Genomic DNA, 19,433 nt, shown 5'->3' with positions numbered 1-19,433 from the left:
AGGACTCGGAAGCTGTCGCCCCAAAGAGCAGTGAGATGCTCTAAGGCACCACCTTTGTTTTAGCAATTGAGAGCGAGTGAGCACATCCTTCTCCGAAATGAACTGCTGCCCTCTGGGCCTTCTTTTTGGCAGCTGAGAAGGACAAAGACTGTCCCAAATGTATTTTGCAGGCTGGCACCAGTCTGTGCTTCTTTTGCCTTTTCAGCACAGCTCTACCCAAAGCTCTGGCCACAGCTGCCCACACCAGAGGAGAAAGCCCCTCGGGTGCAGCAGAGTCTGCGGGGGCTGTTGACATTTACCTCTCCTCCTGTGGCTTTGTTGAGTGCTCTAACCACATGTCCAAAAGTCCTAGAAACAAAACAGAAGCAGAGAAAGGAGAAGCTGTTTATTTCTTAGAGTGAAAGCCAGCCCACACAGGAGATCTCTGCTGTAAATGCCTAAAACCTGCAGGATGCAGGGGGGCTCTGCCAGAAGGCAGATGATCCTTTTTCCTCTCAAATGCATGGGCAGTGCCTGGGCCGGTTGCTGAAGCGTTGGGGTTTACTGCCCCAGCTCCTAAAGGGAATTTATTCTTTCATCTTGGGTTTCAGTTTCTAAACTGTGTGGTTCCTATCCTGACCATGCAATATTTCCTTCCACAAACCATGGGAAAGAAATGTTCCTGAGAACTGTTATTTCACAGCTTTGATAGGGGGTAGGTTGACCTTTCAGGCAAGCAAGATTCTTCTTTGTTCATTGGTGTAGCCGTGTGATTTTGAGACATACAAAAATGCTAAAGAAGTTAACACAGAGCTGTCCCACACTTGAGAGACAAAGAGATCTTCCAGGTCCTGTTCCTTGATGCAGGCAAGACCTCGGCAGCATGGAGATGTCTCTGACAATGCTTTCTGAGCACACACACAAATTCTGAGCAGCACTGAAGCGATGGGACAATCTATCCCCAGTATCTGAACACGTTTGCAGCTGGCCTGAGTTCACACTGGATAGATCTTCCAGTGAAACACCTGATATACCAGCAAAACACCTGGCCCATGGTTGTGTAGAAGTAACTGTGGCTGGACTCACCCCTTGCCAATATCTTCCAGTTCAGTGTATTTCATCTTGGGATTTTCCATGTTCACCTTTTCCTCCCGTTGTCCAGGCTAAAGCTCCCTCAGCACCCCCTCCTTGGCCTTGTGTTCCACAGCCTTCCCCAGCTCCCGTGTCCTTCTCTGCACACACTCCAGCCCCTCGAGGACTTTCTGCTTCAGAGGGGCCCACAAGTGGACACAGCACTCCCAGCCATGGCCGCAGCGCTGCCCAGCCCAGGGGGACGGTCACTGCCCTGCTCCTGCTGCCCCACTGCTGCTGACACAGGCCAGGGCATCCTTGGCCTTCTTGGCCACCTGGCCACACACTGGCCCACCTTCAGCTGCTCTTGACCGGCACCCCTGCGTCCTTTTGGCCCACGCAGCTCCCCCACCACAAAGTTGCCCGCTTGACTTCAAATAGAGCATCCCCAGTTCCAAGATGTCCTTCCTCTTCTCAGCAACACAAGACAGCAGTCAAGGACTTGCAGCTTCCCCCCCAGCCTAGGCACTAATGCCATTCCCAAAGCTGCAGGCTGTGTGCAGCTGTCCCTGCAGGATGGCCCCAGGGCAGAGCCCAGCCAGGCTCCCTCTGCAGCCCCTGAAGCTTGGGGCAGGCAGTGGTCCCAGAGCTGAGGTTCACGGGGAGCACCCGCAGCTGTGCCTCGCACTCTGTTGCCGTGTCACCGTGCAGGCTGGCTTGTACGGGGTGAATGTACCAGCCCTGGTTTGACTGACAGGGGCCCGGCCCATCACAGCTCTCCCAAGGCTGCAGGCATTCCCCAGGCCAGAATCTGAAGGGGCACAGAGATCAGACCAGTGAAATCATCCAGACTGGGTTTTTCAAAGGCCCTTTAGAAGGAAGGGCTTGAGAATAAACGTGCTCTGTTTGCCACAGGAACATCGGGGTGAGTGGTCTCTTTGGCTCCAACCCACTTTCCTCCCCGTGCCAACGTTACCCACTCCCTCACACGTCCCCCCCGTGCCTTCCCACTGCCTTGTCCTGTCAGGGCTTCCACAGCCCCTCATCCCTTCGTGGCCCCGTCCCCTCAGGCTCTCCCCAGCCCGGCCAACCTGCCCGGCAGCAGCGCCGCAGCCCCACAGGAGCTCCAGAGGAGCCCATCCAGAGGCACCTGGGAGCCCTCAGCAATCCAGGCAGCAACACACGGGCAGGAGGACACGGATGGCGCTTCCTGCCTGGGACAGGGCTTGTGGCCATCTCCAGGCACCGCTCTCACAGAGATCCCCACAGCTCCAGCCCCTGCCCATCTGCTCTGTGGGCAGCACAAAGGCTTTGGCAGAACCACCAAAGGCCAAGGGGCTTCTGGCCATTTTCCCTGCAACCCTGCATGCCTGGGCAGCTTGCTGAGCCCAGGATCCCTTTTGTCCCTCTTCCCCTAGACCCTGCAGAACCTGGGCAGCAAAAGAAAGATCCTGGGAGTCTGTCTATTACAACACATCCTATATTTATATGCTAAAGTAAAACAAAGAGGAAGAAAAGAACAATCTTAAACAAACGAAACATTCCTGCTGGCTCGGGCGGCCCCAGCAGACAGAGCCTCTGGGATCAGCTCTCTGCAGAGCTCCAGCAGCGCAGCCAGCCGAGCCCCGACAGACGAGGCCGTCTCCTCCATGCCCTGCGGAGCCGATCATGCAGGTTGTCAAAGATGGAGTATGGAGCTCTCTCTGCTTGCTGGAGGACGTACAATGTTTGAATTGCCAGGCTTCCGACGGCGACACTGATGTCATTGGCCATGCCTTCAAGGGCTGAAAGAGAAAGGAACAGAGCCATGGTCAGTTCCCTCATCTGAGGGGACCCAAGGAGAGCCCCGTGCCAGGGCCATCCCAGCTGGCTCTGGCCATGGCCAGCAGGGAGCAGGGACCAGCTGGATCAGCCCGAAGCTGTTGGCCAGGAATCCCCCAGGTGCCCTGAAACCTCTGTGTGCTCTGCCCACGCCGGCCCTGGTCCGCACAGGGAGCAGAGCCCTCCGCAGCCGGGGCAGGGCTCGCAGCTCCCCGCCAGCCCCCGCTGGCAGCCCGCTGCCCTCACTCACCCTCAGAGATGAGCTGGAGCTCTTCCTTCCTCCCCCTCAGGTACCGCCCGGCCGTCCCTGGGAACACAGAGCCTGTCAGGCCCGGCGGCACAGCTCCCTGCCAGCGGCGCTGCCAGCCCTGTGCCCACACGCCCTCCTGGCCCGGCTCGTCGCTCACCCATGAACCTGACGGCCGCCTCTCGCAGGGGCTCCTGTGGGCTCTGCAGGTAGGGCAGGGCCCGGCGCAGGTGCTCGGCCACGCTGCTGCTGTCCTCTGCCAGCTGCAGAGAGCGGCAGGAGGGAAGGGTTGGCCCCGCAGCCCCGCCGGGCCGGGGCTCCATGGGCACCCGGCTCGGGCCGCAGGAGCCTGGAGCAGAGCCCGCACGGCCTCGGGCTGCAGCAGCGGGCAGGGGCACAGCTGCCAGCCCGCACACCGAGCACCGCGCTCAGGGGGCTTCTCCAGGCTGGGGCTGCGGCTTCCCGGCCCTCCTTACCAGGCACTCGGTGATATTCCACAGCTCCTGGTTCTTCACCAGCTTTTCGAGATCCCTCTGCTTCAGGAACTCGGCCGCACAAAGCAGCGTTTCCTGAGAAGCCTGGAGAGCAGCAGAGACGCGGAGATGGCCCCACAGCCCAGGGCACAGGACCCGTCCCTGTGCCAAGGCCTGGAGGAGGCTGCAGCCTGCGAGGTGCCAGGGCAGGGGCAGCCCAGCCCCTGCCAGGGGAACAGCAGCAGCTGCCGAGTCCTCACCTCTGCCACTCGCTGGTTCTCATCCTGGCAGTGGAAGGAGAGTGGCAGCAGGCTCTGGCGCACGTGTGCCTTCAGGGCCTTTTTTTCCTCCTCCGGAAAACGATCCAGCATGTCTCGGAAGATAAACATGGAGCTCAACTGCACCTGGCTGTCCTCCTGTGTGAAAGGAAGGAAGAAAGACCTCAGCGTCAGCTGCTTCAGGCCCACCTGGGCACAGCCTGTAAGTGCACAGGGCACAAAGTGCGGGTAGCACCCGCTGGCCGTGGCTGGAGGCGCAGAGCCTTACGTTGTCAAAGAGTGGCAGGAGCGCCTCAGCCAGCTGCAGGGCGAGGGTGCTGGTCATTGGGGCCTCTTTGCAGAGAAATACAGCTCTGAGGAGAACCGTGGTCATCCTGAGCATGACGCTGTCATTTTCCTGCAGGAGCTCCACGAGCCTTTCATGCAGGCTCCACATCCTTCTGGCCATCTACTTGTGGAACACAAGTGTGTGAAACACCATCCTGCTGCCACAGGGCCCAGGGGCCAAAGGCCTGTGCCAAAGCACTGGGGCAGCTGCAGCAGGAGGCAGGAGAGCTGGCAGCAGCTGCCTCAGTGCCCCAAGGCCAGCCGAGCCCCAGGGACTGCCTTCCCCAGCCCCACGCTGGCAGCACGGCTTCAGCCCCTGCGCTCTTCTCACCGAGACACTGGTGGTGCCGAGCACCACGAGGCCTCTGAGTGCCAAGCGACGCCTCCCCCTGCACTCGCTCTGCAGGTTCTTTGACAAGAACTCCAGGACGCTGTCACGGCATTCACTCAGGTTCAGGCGCTCCAGGACCTGAAAGGCACAGGGCAGTGACGGGGGAGCGGCCGGCGGGAGCCCAGACCCGCACAGGGCCGGGCCCAGGCAGCAGCACAGGGCGCGGGCTCCGTCCCAGGCACTGCGGCCAAGAGAGGGCAGAGAGCCGGGAGGCAGCTGAGCGAGGCAGCGCTGGCCTTCAGGCTCACCTCCACAAGGAACGCCAGGGCAGCCAAATCCCGGCATGGCGTGTCTTTGCTGAGCAGCCCGAGCAGCTGGAATGCAATCGCGGAACACACGGCTTCGGATGCACGGCGCATTTCTCTGACAGGAGGAAATAGGAGCCAAACCCTGAGCCAGCGGGGGCAAACCTCTCCCAGGACTGCCTCCCCGAGGTCTGGCCTTTCTCCAGCACCCTGCAAGGGGCAGCTGAGCCCTCTGGGAGGTTGCTGCTCTTGGGCACGCTCCTCTCCCAGCCTTTTGCAGCCTCCTTGGCCGTCCCTTGGTGACAAGGGCTTCTGGCCCACGGCCACGGGGACTGTGTGGGGCACCTGGGGCGCAGGGCACACATGCCGGGGACAGCTGGGGAGCAGGGGGTCTCACCTGGCCAGCACACCCACAGCACAGTGGTGGGTGTCAGCACAGAGCAGTGTGTCCCAGCCACGCTTGTCTTCCATGGCCACCACCACATCCTCATAGTGCAGTCGGCAGAGCAGGGCCTTCAGGGTCTGCTCTGCAAAGCTGTGCGCAGAGCAAAGCCCAGGTCACGCTGGGGGCACTGGCCCCTGCCCAGGGATGTGGCAAGGACAGGAGGACTGGCATGGAGCACCTGCTGGGGTTGGTGGCAAGGCCGTGTTGCTGCTGGCATCCCTTCCAGAAAGTATCAACCTCCTCTGGCATATCCAGAGTGCTGAAGAGCACTTGGAAGAGCAGATGCACAAAGAGGCAGGGGAAACACACGGTGACTACATGTGGCACACAGGGCAGCTGGAGGATCTTCCACATCACCACGGTTGCCTGCAAAGGACAGAGCAGCCCGAGACAGCGCTCAGTGCCGAGGTGTCCGTGTGGCAGGGCCCAGTACGGGAGGGAGAGGCCCGGAGAGACGAAGGGGGAGCACCGAAGGGGGAGCACCGGGCCTGGTGGCCCTGAAGCTGCCCCAAGGCCAGGTTTCAGCCCAGCGCCTGAGGCAGGGAGACACCGTGGGGGAGGGAGGATGGAGAGCTGCTGGACAGGTGGCCTTGGGGCCAGCAAAGGCAGAAACTCACAGCCAGGGCAAGGACAGCCGTGTGGTCCCCATCGGAGGTGCATGTGCTGTGCTCTGGCCAGCTCCCCAGCACATCGAGGAGTACGAGCATGGCCGGCTCTGCAGTCCTGGGCGTGCACATGATGCTCTTCCACATGGCCAAAGCAGCTCTGTGGGGTCAGAGCTCTGTCTCAGAGGAGTCTGGGACACAGCAGCGTGGCCTGGGTGGCAGCGGGGAGCTGAGCTGCTCTGCCAGCCCTGCCTCTGCCCACTGCCCCTCACTGGCAGCACGCAGGCAGCCCAGCCCTGTGGGAACTGGCCCCTGAGGGGCAGGGGGGAAGCATGGCAGCACGCTGGGGGGCTGGCAGGGGCCAGGGCTGGCAAAGGGAGCAGCCAGAGGGCCCTGGAATTCTCTGTTGGTCAGACACCTGGGACAGGCTGTACAGGGTGAAGGGCTGCTGAGCCTTGTGGACACGTGGGCCCCGTACCTGTCACACACTGGGGCCACACGGAGGAGAGCCATCACCACGTCACAGGGCTGTGCCTCTGTCAGATCCAGAAGGGGCCTGTACAGATTGTACTCAGGAAACTCATTGGCCACCAGCCACTGGTGGATGTACCTCACCATGGCGGGCACCTGGAGAAGGCAGGGGAGACTTGGAAAGCTGCCAGAGGAAGGAATGTGCCCAGCTGCCCCAGAGAAGTGCTTCCCTTGCCACCACACTGCCATGGCCTCAAAGGCTTCCAGGGAGCAGCAGGCGTGGCTTGGGAGGCCACGCAACTGCTGGGAGGAGAAAAGCCAGGCCACAGGCTGCTCACTTGCTTTGGGCTGGAAGGACCCTCCTCCACAAGCATATCCAGCAGGGCAGCACTGGTCTTGGTTTTGAAGATGGGAGAGTACGCTCTGACCACAGTGCCCACGACGCTGCTCTCTTCCTCCCGAATCCTCTTCATGAATTTTCAAACCATCTGTAGCAGAAGGGCAAGAAGCCCGGGATGTTGCATGGAGTGCTCCGAGCACAGTGCTGGGCCGAGCAGTGCCAGCAGGCCCAGCCCAGGTGGGGATGGCTGCAGGTACCTGCGCTGTTCTGCGGAAGCGGCCACGGGTGCGTTCCTGCTCTCGTGTGCGCTGCACGGCTGCACCTGGCAAAGAGCGAGCGCAGCCCGAGCTGAGGGGCTGCGGGAGAGGCCGGAGAACACAGCCCAGCCCTGCGCTGCCCAGGCAGGGACAGCCCCGCGCCGCCCCAGGGCATGGAGCACGGCTGTGGGGTGTCTGCCCGGCCCCTATTCCATCCTGTCCATGGGCATGGCCCCAGGGGATGGGATGGGATGGGATGGGATGGGATGGGATGGCATGGCATGGCATGGCATGGCATGGCATGGCATGGCATGGCATGGCATGGCATGGCATGGCATGGCATGGCATGGCATGGCATGGCATGGCATGGCATGGCATGGCATGGCATGGGGCCAAGCTGGCTGCAGGCACCAGCCCTGTGGCCCAGCACTGCCACTCACCATTCTGCAGTGGCTGGAACTGCTCCACCTCTTCAGGCTGCTGTGCTGGGGCAGCTCCAGGGCCTTCTTTCTCCTCCTTCCCCCAGGCCAGCTTGGGCACGCTCGCAGGTCTGTGCTCTGCGTCACTGCCTGGATTCATGGCTACTTGCAGAAGGTGAAAAGGAAAAGGTCCGAGTCAGCAAGTGCTGCAGTCGTGCCTTGATGGCACCCGCAAGAGTGAAGTCTTGGCAAGGCTACAGGACAGCGAGTCCTGCACTCTGGTCTTGGGGGCTGCAGCCACAAGGACAGGAGACTCCTGTCAAGGACAGTGCAAAGCAAATGCCACGGTCTGCCCTCGAGGGCAGCTGCAGAAGAGATGCCTTGGGAAGGCCAGAGCTCACCAAGTGCTCTGGTCTGGCCACAAGCTCACCTGCAGGAGTAATACCTCGGGAAAGCTCCGGGTCAGCAAGGAACGAGTGGCTGTGCCAAGGCTCCTTACAGCACCGCTCTCTCCGTCCTGTCTCGTCGCGTGCACAGAGCACTGTGGAGTGGCCTTGTCACTGCCAACACCTTTGCCACAGTGTGTCACAAAGGGCCCTTGGATACCCTGTCCCGTTCCATTCCACGGTGACCATGCTGCACCGTGTCACAAAGGGCCCTTGGATACCCTGTCCCGTTCCATTCCACGGTGACCATGCTGCACCGTGTCACAAAGGGCCCTTGGATACCCTGTCCCGTTCCATTCCACGGTGACCATGCTGCACCGTGTCACAAAGGGCCCTTGCACACTCTGCCACCTGCCCTGGGGCCACCCCCAGCCCCCCAGAGTGGCCCAGGTGGGAAGGAATGCCTTGCCCCAAGTGTGTCAGACAGCCCAACAGGATCTTTAGGAACGGCTCAGACCATCAGCAAACGCTGCCCTGCTCTGCGGGCTCAGAGCAGCAGGAGCCCCCAGGGCTGCCGACGCAGCCGCGGCGGGAAGGGCACGGGGCCCTGCACAGAAGCTGGCACGGCCTCCTCGGGACACGTCCCACATGGTGGCCATCCTAAGCACGGCCGTGTGACACAGACCAGGAACGTGTGGGCCAGGGCAGGAATGCTGCTCTGAGCCTGGGGCCCGGGGAGCGCTGACATCAGCCGCTGAGGCACAGTCCCCGCCGAAGCAGAGTTCCCCCGAGCCCTGGCAGCACCGGTGCCCGTCTGCTGCCCCAGAAACCTGTGCCCCAAAAGGGCTTCTCTGCCAGAGGGCAGCCAAAGCTGGTGTGTGTTGCAGCATTTTTCAGAGAAAGAGGACATGAGTTATGAGATTTGAGCTACTCCAGTCTAGGCCTCAGATTTGGGCCTTGTGAGGCCTTCAAGCCTCTGACGCAGTTAGAAATTCAGAGCTTGGGGCGCAGATAGAAATAGTATTAAGGTGTGACGGGGACCACTGGGCTGTCTGGGTGTGAATTAGTATACGTTTATAGTGTAAGGCTCAAGCCACTTTAAGGAAAAGGTAAACATTGTTAGCCTAGCAATCAGAGTGCCTTTGTTTCTGTAAACTATGTAGAAGCTTATATAAACTACCATCTTATCTCGAATAAACGGAGAATGTTTGATTAACCACATTGGTTCAGATCTGCGTTTGTCTTGTCCAGTTGCCCATTTTCCTGAGATTCTCTGGCTTTTGGTGTGCACTGGGGGCTGTGCTCCGTCCTACAGGGGCTGATGGCAACAGCACGTGGAGCAGCTGATGGCAACACTTGGTGCGTGTCAGATGTTGTTGCTCCTTCCCGGAATGATTTTTTCATGGAAGGGGTTAGCAGCAGCACAGAAACACCAACAGCTACTCAACCTTACAGGACAAAGAGAATCCACCGAAACACTGTCATGTTTCCTTGTGCTTTTGCGTCTTTCTTGCACTCTAAAAGAAAAAGGATTGGCCCAAGCCCTGCTATTCAAATCTCCAGCTGCTGTGTGTCTTCCTGTGGCAGCTCACGTGCAAACACAACTGGCTGCCTGCTCAGCTCGGCACTGGACAGCCACAAACAGGGAGGGCCCTGGTGAACATCACTTTGGTCTGGTGGGGCAGTGAGGGCACAGGAGACAAAGACTGCTCCTCCCGAGTTCATGGGGCAACAGAGAGATTCTATTTCCCAAGCCCCCCCTCACACAGGGCATTTGAAAGACCAGGCCTGGAAGCTCTCATTGCTTTGAGCTCCACGCCCCTTCAGGTTCTGGCCCGTGAGGTGCCTGCAGTTTTGGGAGATATTTGATTGGTCAAGAGCCCTGTCATTAATGGTAACATCTCACCCTTCTTTTCTTTATAAAATTCTGTGTATTGTTCTCTGTCACCCATCTGCAAGGGCCCTTTGCAAACATGGTGACAGAGGACAGCGTGCATCTAATTTACACTGGAGCTGCAGCATTCCCCACGAGGAACTGTTAGGGGAGAACTCAGGCCACAGGCATAATGCTTCTCGGTTACAAATTGAACTTATCTCTAAAAGCAGAAAGCTATTTAACCCTGAGGCCATTTAGCCCTTAGAGAAAAACCCAATTTTAAAAAACAATCTTTAAGCACTTGATCCCTTGGAGAAAAACCAAACTCCCAGAAAACAGTCTGTAAACAGAAAAAACTGTTTGTAAACATGAGAAATAATTTGTAAACAAATCAAGTCCTTCTATGAACTGTCCAGGAGGCAGGTGATCATTTGTAATGTTGTCTGTGGTTTCCAGTGTCCATATTTTAGGCAGCAGTATTGTACTGTTGTAGGATTTATTGTAAAACATGAGAACAGACTCAGAGGGGAGGAGGGTGTACCCTCAATCCAACCCCTTTCCCCTTTTTTCTTTGTATAATAAATAATAATAGGAACAGAACATGGATTTTGAATGCTAGTAACTTACGCAAAGTTTCATCCAGGCTTACTGATAATATTTTTCTTTACCAGCCAGGTTCAGGGCGAAGAACTTGATTGGGAGATGTTTTGATCAGAGCAAGGAACTTGGTTGGGAGATATTTTCTGTATTTCTAATTTATCTAGTGCAAACCATATATTCTTTTCCCTTTGTTAGAAGTTAGAAATTTTTTTATTGACTTTAATAGCTGACCTTTAACTTTTAAATAGATGACAAGTGGCAGAATTTCAGTGAAAAAACTTTGCAACTGCAATTTGCTTATGATAAATCCATGTTCTATGTGTACCTCAGTGGATATTCTTTGAATCATACCAGTTTATCTTGAAGCAATGCAAGAAGAATTACTAGAATATTAAGAAAAGACATATACACATTCTAGGACTTCTTTAAGACAATGATTTACTAAAATATGAATATCAATCTAATATCGATATCCAACTGAGACAGACAAAAACTCTCTAAGAGTTTAAAGTTAGAAAGTGTATATTTATTGAGATAGCCGGGCAGTACCTGGGACAATTCCCTAATGCACACTGCAAAAATCACAGGTATTACAAAGCTTTTTTATTGACAGAAGTCTTGAATACACAAAATATGAATGCATATTCATATCCCTGTCACTTCCTCTGCTCCGCTTCATATGCTAATTGGCAGAAAGGCTATTAAGCATGTGTAGTTCTGCTCCCTGAAATGAGTCAGGGGTCCATTTTGGGGAGGGGTCTCCAAAATGAAGAAGTAAAATAAGTCTTCCTCGTTCTGACCTTTCTGCCTTTTCCATGCACACGTGACAAATGAATCCTTGCTGTTTTCCTGTGCTTAATGGATTCCTAAAGTATGGGAAGTCTGCAGCTGCTTTTGTGTCCCCGAAATCTGTTTGTCACATTCTGTTTCTCATGATAAGCACAGCTACCCAAACATAAAGCTGACAAGCAATGAGTTAATAGATCCCGGATATCTTATCTAAGATCCAGCTACTGTTAACTATGAACAAAGCCTATTTATCTACTTCTGCTGAGTCAGCAACATCTAATTTAACTATCATCTTAACTTCCTAAAATTCTTAATTCTTCCAAATTAATGTCTCACCGGGAATGGGGACAGGGAATGGGAATGGGCACAGGGAATGGGAATGGGAATGGAGACAGGGACTGGGAGTGGTGACAGAGACAGGGAATGGGGACAGGGAAGGGGAATGGGGACAGGGAATAGGACTGGGAATGGGGACAGGGACAGGGAATACGGTACAGGGATCGAGAATGGGGTCCGGATTGGGATGGGAGCAGGACGGGAACGGGATGGGGGGACATGGGAACAGGCAGGGGCAAGGGGAGTATGGAAGGGGAGTAAGGAATGGGGCAGCCACTGCAGGGGGACGAGGCATTGGGATGGGGGCACATGGGGACAGTTCCAGGGCAGGGGGTCCTTGACCAGCTGCCCAGAACCTCCACCAGGGTCTCCCAGTGCAACTGGAGCCGCTCAGCCTGGGGTGCCCAAAGCCCTGAGCAACTCCCAGGTCCCTCCCAGGAACCCTCAAGTCCCTCAAACCCAGCATCCCCCACATCCCCTGCAAGATCCCCCCCATGTCCCCATCCTTGTCTTAGCTCAACATCTTTATTGGCAGTGTCACAGCGGGGCAGCTCTCAGTGTCCCCAGCAGGTCACAGTGTCCAGTGCAGCCCGTGCCAGCGGTCACTGCGCACACGGGGCAGGCTGGGCTGGACAGGGGACGGGGCAGAAACGCTGCCCCGGGACTGGGGTCTCCCCCTGCCTCTGGGGCCCAGCCCCTGCTGGGAGCGCCTTGGGCAGGGCACGGGGCTGCTGCTGGGCCAGGGGGACAGGCCGTGCCCCCTGTCCCCTGCTGCTGGGTCTGGGGGGCAGGCCGTGCCCCTGTCCCTGCTGCTGGGCCAGGGGGACAGGCCGCGCCCCCTGTCCCCTGCTGCTGGGCCAGGGGGACAGGCCGTGTCCCCTGTCCCTGCTGCTGGGCCAGGGGGACAGGCCGTGCCCCCCGTCCCCTGCTGTTGGGCCAGGGGGACAGGCCGTGCCCCCTGACAGCTGTCCAGGCCCCTCTGGTGCCTGTCCCACATCCCTGTGGCTCCTGTCCCCACTACTCCCCACCACCTTCACTCCCCCCTTCAAAGCCCCACTCAACCCCCTCACAGTGAGCTCTGGAAAGAAAGAATGAATGAAGGAAAGGAAGTGTTGTCTGTTCACCCTGCATGGATGTCAGGCACCCACCAAAGCTGCTCTCTCACTCCCCTCCAGAGATGGACAGGAGAGAGAAAACAGAATGAAGGCTTCATGGGTTGAGCTAAGGACTGGGACAGATCACTCAGCAAATGCCATCATGGGCAAAACATTTTCAAAATTGGAGATAATAATGGAATTTATTGTTATCTGGATCAGGGCAGGATAGTGAGAAGTAGAACAAAGCTTTAAAAACTCCTTCTGCCCTTCCCTCCCTCCTTCCCAGCTCTTCCTCCCCCCCAGTGGGTGCAGGGAGACAGGGAATGGGGGCTCAGGTCAGTTCATCCCCTGTTGTTTCTCCTGCTGCTCGGGGAGAGGAGTCGTTCCCTGCTGTGCCAGGGGTCCCTCCTGGAGACACTTCTCCATGAACTTCTCCACGGTGAGTTCATCCCACGGACAGCAGTTCTCCACAAACTGCTGCAGCGTGGCTCGCTCCTCCATGGGCTCACAGGTCCTGGCAGGGCCCTGCTCCAGCGTGGGCTCCTCTCCAGGGGTTTGCAGGTCCCTGCCAGCTCCCTGCTCCAGCACAGGTTTCTCACGGAGTCGCAGCCTCCGCTCAGGCATCCCCCTGCTCCGGCACGGGCTCCTGCAGGCGCTGCAGGTGCATCTCTGCCCTCCGTGCCCTCCATGGGCTGCAGGGCCCAGCTGCCTCACCAGGGACTGCCCAGGGAATCTCAGGGCAATCAGCTCCAGCAGCTGGAGCAGCTCCTGCCCCTCCTGCGCCGGGGCCGGGCAGGGGTGCCCGAGGCGCGGCGCAGCATCGGCCCCGCTGAGGGCATCGCGGTTCCCCCGCAGCACAGCGGCGCCCCTGTGCCCCTGGAGCTGGCGCTGCTGTGGATGGTGTCGTGCCCCGGCTTCCACAGCATCGTGCGGCTCCTGGGCTGGTTCGAGCTGCCCGACGGCTTCGCGCTGGTCACGGAGCGTCCGCAGCGCTGCCAGGACCTCTGGTACTCGCTGGCCGAGCGGGGGTTCCTGACGGAGCCCGTGGCGCGGGGGCTGTTCCGCCAGGGGCTGGAGGCCGTGCGGCGCTGCTCCAGCCGCGGCGTCCTGCACCGCGACATCAAGGCCCAGAACGTCCTCGTCAACCTGGCCACGGGCGAGGCGAAGCTCATTGACTTCGGGTGCGGCACGATCCTCCAGGACACGTTCTACACACGGATGTCAGGCGAGCCCAATGCTGGGGTCCAGCCAGGCAGCAGAGGTTCCCCCTTTGCTGGCAGAGGGGGATGAGGGAGGGCAGGGCTGGCTGTTGTGGAACGAGAGCTGGCTGGGAGGGAGGAAGGGAGGGAGCAGCATCAGCCTGATGAGCTGTGCCTGTGTCCCATACAGCCCACTGGAGTGGATCCTCTTTGGCTGCTACCACGGCCGGCCAGCCACCATCTGGTCCCTGGGCATCCTGCTCTATGACATGGTCTGTGGGCACCTTCCTTTCCACACAAACGAGGACATCGTCCGGAGCCAGCTCTTCTTCCCTCCCCAGGTGTCTCAAGGTGGGGATGTGCCTTCAAGGCTCGGGAGGAACAATGGGGCTGGGAGGGGGCAGCTGGCACATAAGCGCCCTGCTCCTGCAGCTAGTGAGGAGGCTGATCTCCTGGGCTTAGCTGGAGGAGGTGGCACGTGTGCCTCTGTGCTGCTCTCATCCGGAAGGGAGGATCGACGGAAAGCTTTTGGCTGCAGCTCTGAGCACTTCTAGTGTGGCCTGGGCACCGAGGAATGTGGGAGAGCGTGGACAGGAGCCTTGTCCCACTGAGCGGCCGTGTCTGGTTTGTCACTGCAGAGTGCCAGCGCCTCATCAGGTGGTGTTTATCCATGGACCCCACAGACAGGCCCTCACTGGAAGACCTTTTTGAGCATTCTTGGCTGCAGGAGCCCTGCCTGGCCCAGGAGACAGCAGAGATCCATCGCTCCACTCAGTAGGATCCAGGAGCCCAGCAAGTACCAGCTGCACGCGTCTTGTGGCACTCCAAGAAAACCCCGGAGCGTTTCCCTGTGGCCACAGCACGGAGGAGAGAGCGCAGCCGGGGAGATGCTTCTGCTGGTCCCAGCGAGCTTTGGAGGGAGCGGCTCAGTGCTCCCTGTCCTGTTGGAGAAGCGGTGGCAGTGCGGTGAAGGTGCCATAGACTGGAACAGGGGAAACATCCCCCTGCAGCTCAATGGCATCGTGATGTCCCCGCAAGCCGAGGCACAGCTGGCATGTTCTTCTGGAGCACCACGTGCATCTGGGAACACCATCCTGGAGCTGGCCGCTGGCGGGGCAAAGCCGACTGGCTTTGGCTGCAGCCCCTTCCTGGAGGACACACTCTGAGCCCCGATGAAATCAAGATGAGTCCCCAGCCGGCGCAGGGGCAGGGGATGCTCGTGCTTCCAGGCATGGCGGGGTTCAGCCTGGCCGTGCTCATGCTTCATTTAATTAGATGGGTTTCATTAACAGAGGAAATAAGTGAAAGGAAGACTTCTGTGTCATGTTAATCCTTTTGTGTCCTTTCTCAGCCACAGATAGCACTTGGCAGGGGGGTTAAAGCAATGTGAAAGATGCAGCACCAGCTCCAGTTGCAGGCCCATGGACATGAATGAACGCCAGCCCTTTCCCATGGGAAACAACACTCACCCCCCAGTTTCCTGATGTCAGTTTGTAAGAGGCATTTGGCACTGCCGGGGCAGCTCGAGTTGTAGGTGGTGGCAGGTTGGGTCTGGGAGACATCCTGCACCATTTGGAATTTGCGGAGGGCACTTGGCTCCTTGGCTCCTCATTGTGTCACCACACGCAGGAGCCCAGAGCTCCTGCAGAAACCATCGCAGCGCTCAGTGGGAGCAGACTTGTGTCCAGTCCTCACACAGAGCTGTGGTGTCCAGCACCCGCCTCATTGGAACGAGGAACTGTTCCAGCCTTTTAGAAGGACCAAAAGAGGCTTGGCCTTCAGATGAGCTCCTTCCCATCTCTTGATTTGCTGCCCTGGGTAAGCTGCTGCTTGTGGCAACACTTGTTTTACAGCTGACAGCCCTCTCTGCTGGCCAGCAGCCATTGCAGGAGCTTCTGCTAGTGACATTGAATCTTTCAGATAATCCTAAGGAAAGCTCAGGGCAAAACCTGTCAAAAGAACATTGCCAGGGTGATGCTTTTAACATTAAATCTTTCCTCCGTGCTCCATGCCATGCACAGTAAATATTTGAGGAAGCAAATTTGCTGCTCTAGAAATTCTTCAAAACAGTAATTAAACCACAACGGAACACAATTTTTGGATGTGACAGGATTCTCATTTTAATTCATTGTGCAGAAAACTTCAGGAGCACTGCTTGTGAGCTGGGTGTCTAACCTAAGTGACCTTGCCACCAAGAATTTAGAAAAGTGGGGAGAAATGGAATCACTACCACAAGGATCTGCATTGTGATTCTCCCACAGGCCTGAGGACATGACCCACTTCCACTGGGCCGTGGCTTTTTACCCTACATCAAAACTTCATGTTTCAGATTGTGGTGGTGAATCCCCCCGGCCTTGTCAGGCCACACAGTGATTTGAGAAAGGCTTGTCAGGCCTCGGCCTTGCTGAACAGCCCCTGGACCCAGCTCCTCTGGAGCTTTTCAGAAACATTGAGCGCTCCAGGAACTTGTGCTGTCTAACGAGATCCTGGGGTGTTCTGTGAACAGCCTTGGAAACCACTTTTCTGGCCTCAGTGGCACGACATCCTTCTTCTCCCTCTTTCAAAGGCAGGCTGCTGACCCAAAGTGCAGCCATGGTGAAGCATTTTATTTTATAATCAGCGCTCCAAAAGGAGGCCCTTGGAGCTCTCCTGGAGCACAGCGGCTGCCAGCAGCAGCCTCCCTCTGCGTGGGGCCTCTCAGAGCCAGCGAGCTCGCAGGTTTGCTGCTCTGGCAGGATCACCCATCAACAATGGATCCTGGGCCAACAGCCCCACTCCTGGAGGCTCCAGCTGACCTGGAGTTAAGCTTGAGTGCTCTTAAGCTTTTAGGTGGTATTCCTTTGGATCCTTGCTCTTTCTGTCCCCTTCTCAAATGCACACAAACACACACACACACACACACACACACACGTATAGTTCTCAGTACATTTCTTGTTTGATTGACTGTATTTTGTTACTTTTTTTCCTTGTTGTGCATTAATGGACTAGTAAGTAATAGTGTGAGTGCTGCCATTGAATTTTGTTGAGCTGTTGCTCAATATTCAATCTGGCTTTTACTGAACCTTGCCAAAGAATTTTTAAGCAATCTCAGACACTTGTTTGTAACAAGCCTTGGGAGCATGAGGTGCAGGGTTGACACTGGAAAGCAGGAGAGTCATTCCAAAGTGACGAGTGTAACTGTTCATTTTATTACTCTTCTATTTATTTCACTCTAATAAGACAAGCCAATCTTTTATTGGAGGTAGAATGTGTGTGGGATGTACTACAGTATTATCCCATAACTGTGGTCTGAATGGCACCCAGGCTGGAGTGTAAAAAGATTTGAGGAACCCTGGTCACTTGTTATTGGCCTCACAGTCCAATCATCCTTCTGCAAACAGGTTGCAAACAACACAGTTGTACTGCTGTCCTGGGTAAATATACATACAGATGATTTTTCCAAAGCAGTGCATCTTTTCTCATGTCCTCTTCATACCTATGAAATTGTGATTAAAAACACCCGTGAGCCAGATCTGTGTGAGGTTGCAAAGGAGCAAAGCTTTGGGATTTGGGCACACTCCTCTTGATTTCTTTGCTCAGGCCTTTTGTGAGCACAGAATACATCTACATGGAAAACTTTTGCCTATACAGGATCTTGTGGGTCCATTGTCCCCCAGACATGTCAATAGGTGGCTGAGTTGTAATGTCAAATGACAAAGAGCAGCACAAATGACACAAAGAAAACGTGTCAAAAGAGGAAGAGGAGAGGCCCAGTGATGAAAGGATGTGGTGAGACACTGGCACATCGAGTGAGCTGCACTCCCATAACCTCTAGGCTAGATAGGTCTGGGTCTCACATTCTCCGCTTGGCTTATTTAAAGTTTATTTATTTATCTACCTTTTTTTAAATCATAAAACTAAAATATATACACTTAAAAATATGTCATAAAATTTCAAGATACAATCAAAATACATTTAATCAAAACTACATCTAAATATCAGAACATATGTATATCTGTATCTATGAAGACTAATGCATAAATCCTATTCTTCAACTACTCTTCAGGCAGGCGGCAGCTTCTTCCTGAGCTTGGAGGGATGAGAGCTCTTCTGGATGGGAAGCAAGGACTTTGCGGGTAACAGACAATCAGGAGTGTCCAGAAAAAACCTCTTGGTAAGAGGATAGCCAGTCAGGTCTGCAAAGTGAAGACACAAAGTTTTAACAGATGCCACAATGCAAACCTAAAGCAGCTTGAGCTCTAGATTTCATGGGACACATTTCCTGCCAACTTCTAAACAGCTGCACAGGGAAACATGTTCCTGCCGGCAGACACTTGAGGCAGGCCAGGGGAATCCCTGACCCACTTGCACAGGGCTGCCACAGGAACAGCCTGGCCTCTGGGCTGCCCTGGGACAGCAGGAGCCCAGAGCCCTGTGCTTTCCATGCTCAGCTGCACATGCACCCTCCTGCTCCTCTCCCTGCCCCACGGCTGAGTAGCCCTACAGCTCCAGGGGCTCTGGCAGAGCACAGCTCATTGCAGGGGCACATGCAGGGCACAGCTGTTCCCTGGCAATGTGCACAGGCTCTCTGGGCTGCCACAGGACCCTTTCTCCCTCCAGAGAGCGGCCCAGCTCCCCCCTCACCTCTGTGTGAGGCTGATCCATGCTCAGCCTTCACCTTGTCTTCAGTCTGGAGTTTCTTCAGGCCCCCCATGTCATGACTAGGAAGGGCGATGGAGAGAGCGGGGGCCGATGCACACCCTTCCTTAGTGTTTTGTCATTTTTGGCACAGCTAAGAAGTCAAATCTGGAGGTGTCCAACTCAGCACTTGGTCATCTTCCTGGAGAACATCCTGCCTTCACCAGTACAAAATGTTGGAGAGGTTCTCCCGCATGTGTGGAGGCTTGCTGGCTGCACATTTCTTCAGCTTGTTGCCCATCGCCTCGTAGAGGGCCAGGGCAAGCTTGGTGGCCACCGTGCGGATGTTGGCACTGCGGACAGGCAGTGCTTTGTTGTCCAGGAAGGACCAGAGCACGGGCAGGGCATAGTGCTGGACGACTTCAGGGCTCCTGGCATAAACCCACTCCACGAGCTCTGCCGGGAGAGAGGCACAGCTTCTTACCCACCAAGCTCCATGCAAACAAGGATCTACCTCTGCTTTTGCTTCTTGGAAGGCTCTCTGGCTAAGATCAGTGAAATAGCACATGAAGCCCCATGATCCAGAAACGGGCAAAGCAGCTGGTGGTCCTTGAAACAGAACCACCAACCCCTCAGGACTAATTTCTCCAACCAGAGTCTTGTACCCATGGCAGACTTTGTACCTTTACTAAATTATTTCACAATCTGTTTCTGCATGAACAATGACTGAAATGTCAAATTGCATTTTATTCCCATTAAGGAGTTGTCTAAACCCACACTGAAGATTTGGAAATGCACCCTAGAGAGTCAATTGAAAGATTTCTAGTAAAAGGGGTGACTCCATGTCTGTGACTTTGATTTCAAGTGCCAAAAGTCTAATCTGACTCTTCCCTTTGCTCAGTGGCACACAGCAAAGGGCAGTATTAGAACACACTTCAAAGCTCCAGCCCACCAGAGACGGCTGCTGCTCGACAGCTGGATTAGAAACATCAGTGACTAGCTGGTGTCTTTGGCAGAATGTTTTTGTAGCTCCCAACACAGAGCTGTTTCAAACTTCAGCGTGTCTTAATTACCCAGACCCCATTGCCTTGGCATTTGGGCATCTCCACATTTTAATGGCATTTCCTCTCCCAGTGTTAATGGCATTTTTTCTTATAATGTCCA

At 55.9% G+C, this 19,433-nt stretch overlaps 2 protein-coding genes across 2 annotated transcripts in view; both read left to right on the top strand.

Moving 5' to 3' along the window:
* The window catches only part of LOC140681387 (U2 small nuclear ribonucleoprotein B''-like), a 399,750-nt gene that overhangs the window by 335,683 nt on the left and 44,634 nt on the right, over positions 1-19,433 (top strand). The window lies entirely within an intron of this gene.
* Positions 10,797-14,430, top strand: LOC140681422 (serine/threonine-protein kinase pim-1-like). The gene is made up of 4 exons (XM_072921235.1): positions 10,797-10,818; positions 13,250-13,673; positions 13,822-14,003; positions 14,291-14,430. The coding sequence occupies exons 1-4, from the start codon at positions 10,797-10,799 to the stop codon at positions 14,428-14,430; spliced, it is 768 nt and encodes a 255-aa protein (XP_072777336.1).

Source organism: Taeniopygia guttata, chromosome 35 (genome assembly GCF_048771995.1).
Source record: "Taeniopygia guttata chromosome 35, bTaeGut7.mat, whole genome shotgun sequence".
Classification (NCBI taxonomy): Eukaryota; Metazoa; Chordata; class Aves; order Passeriformes; family Estrildidae; genus Taeniopygia; species Taeniopygia guttata.
Note: the sequence above shows the minus strand (reverse complement) of the source record. Positions and strands in the feature narration are given on the sequence as shown.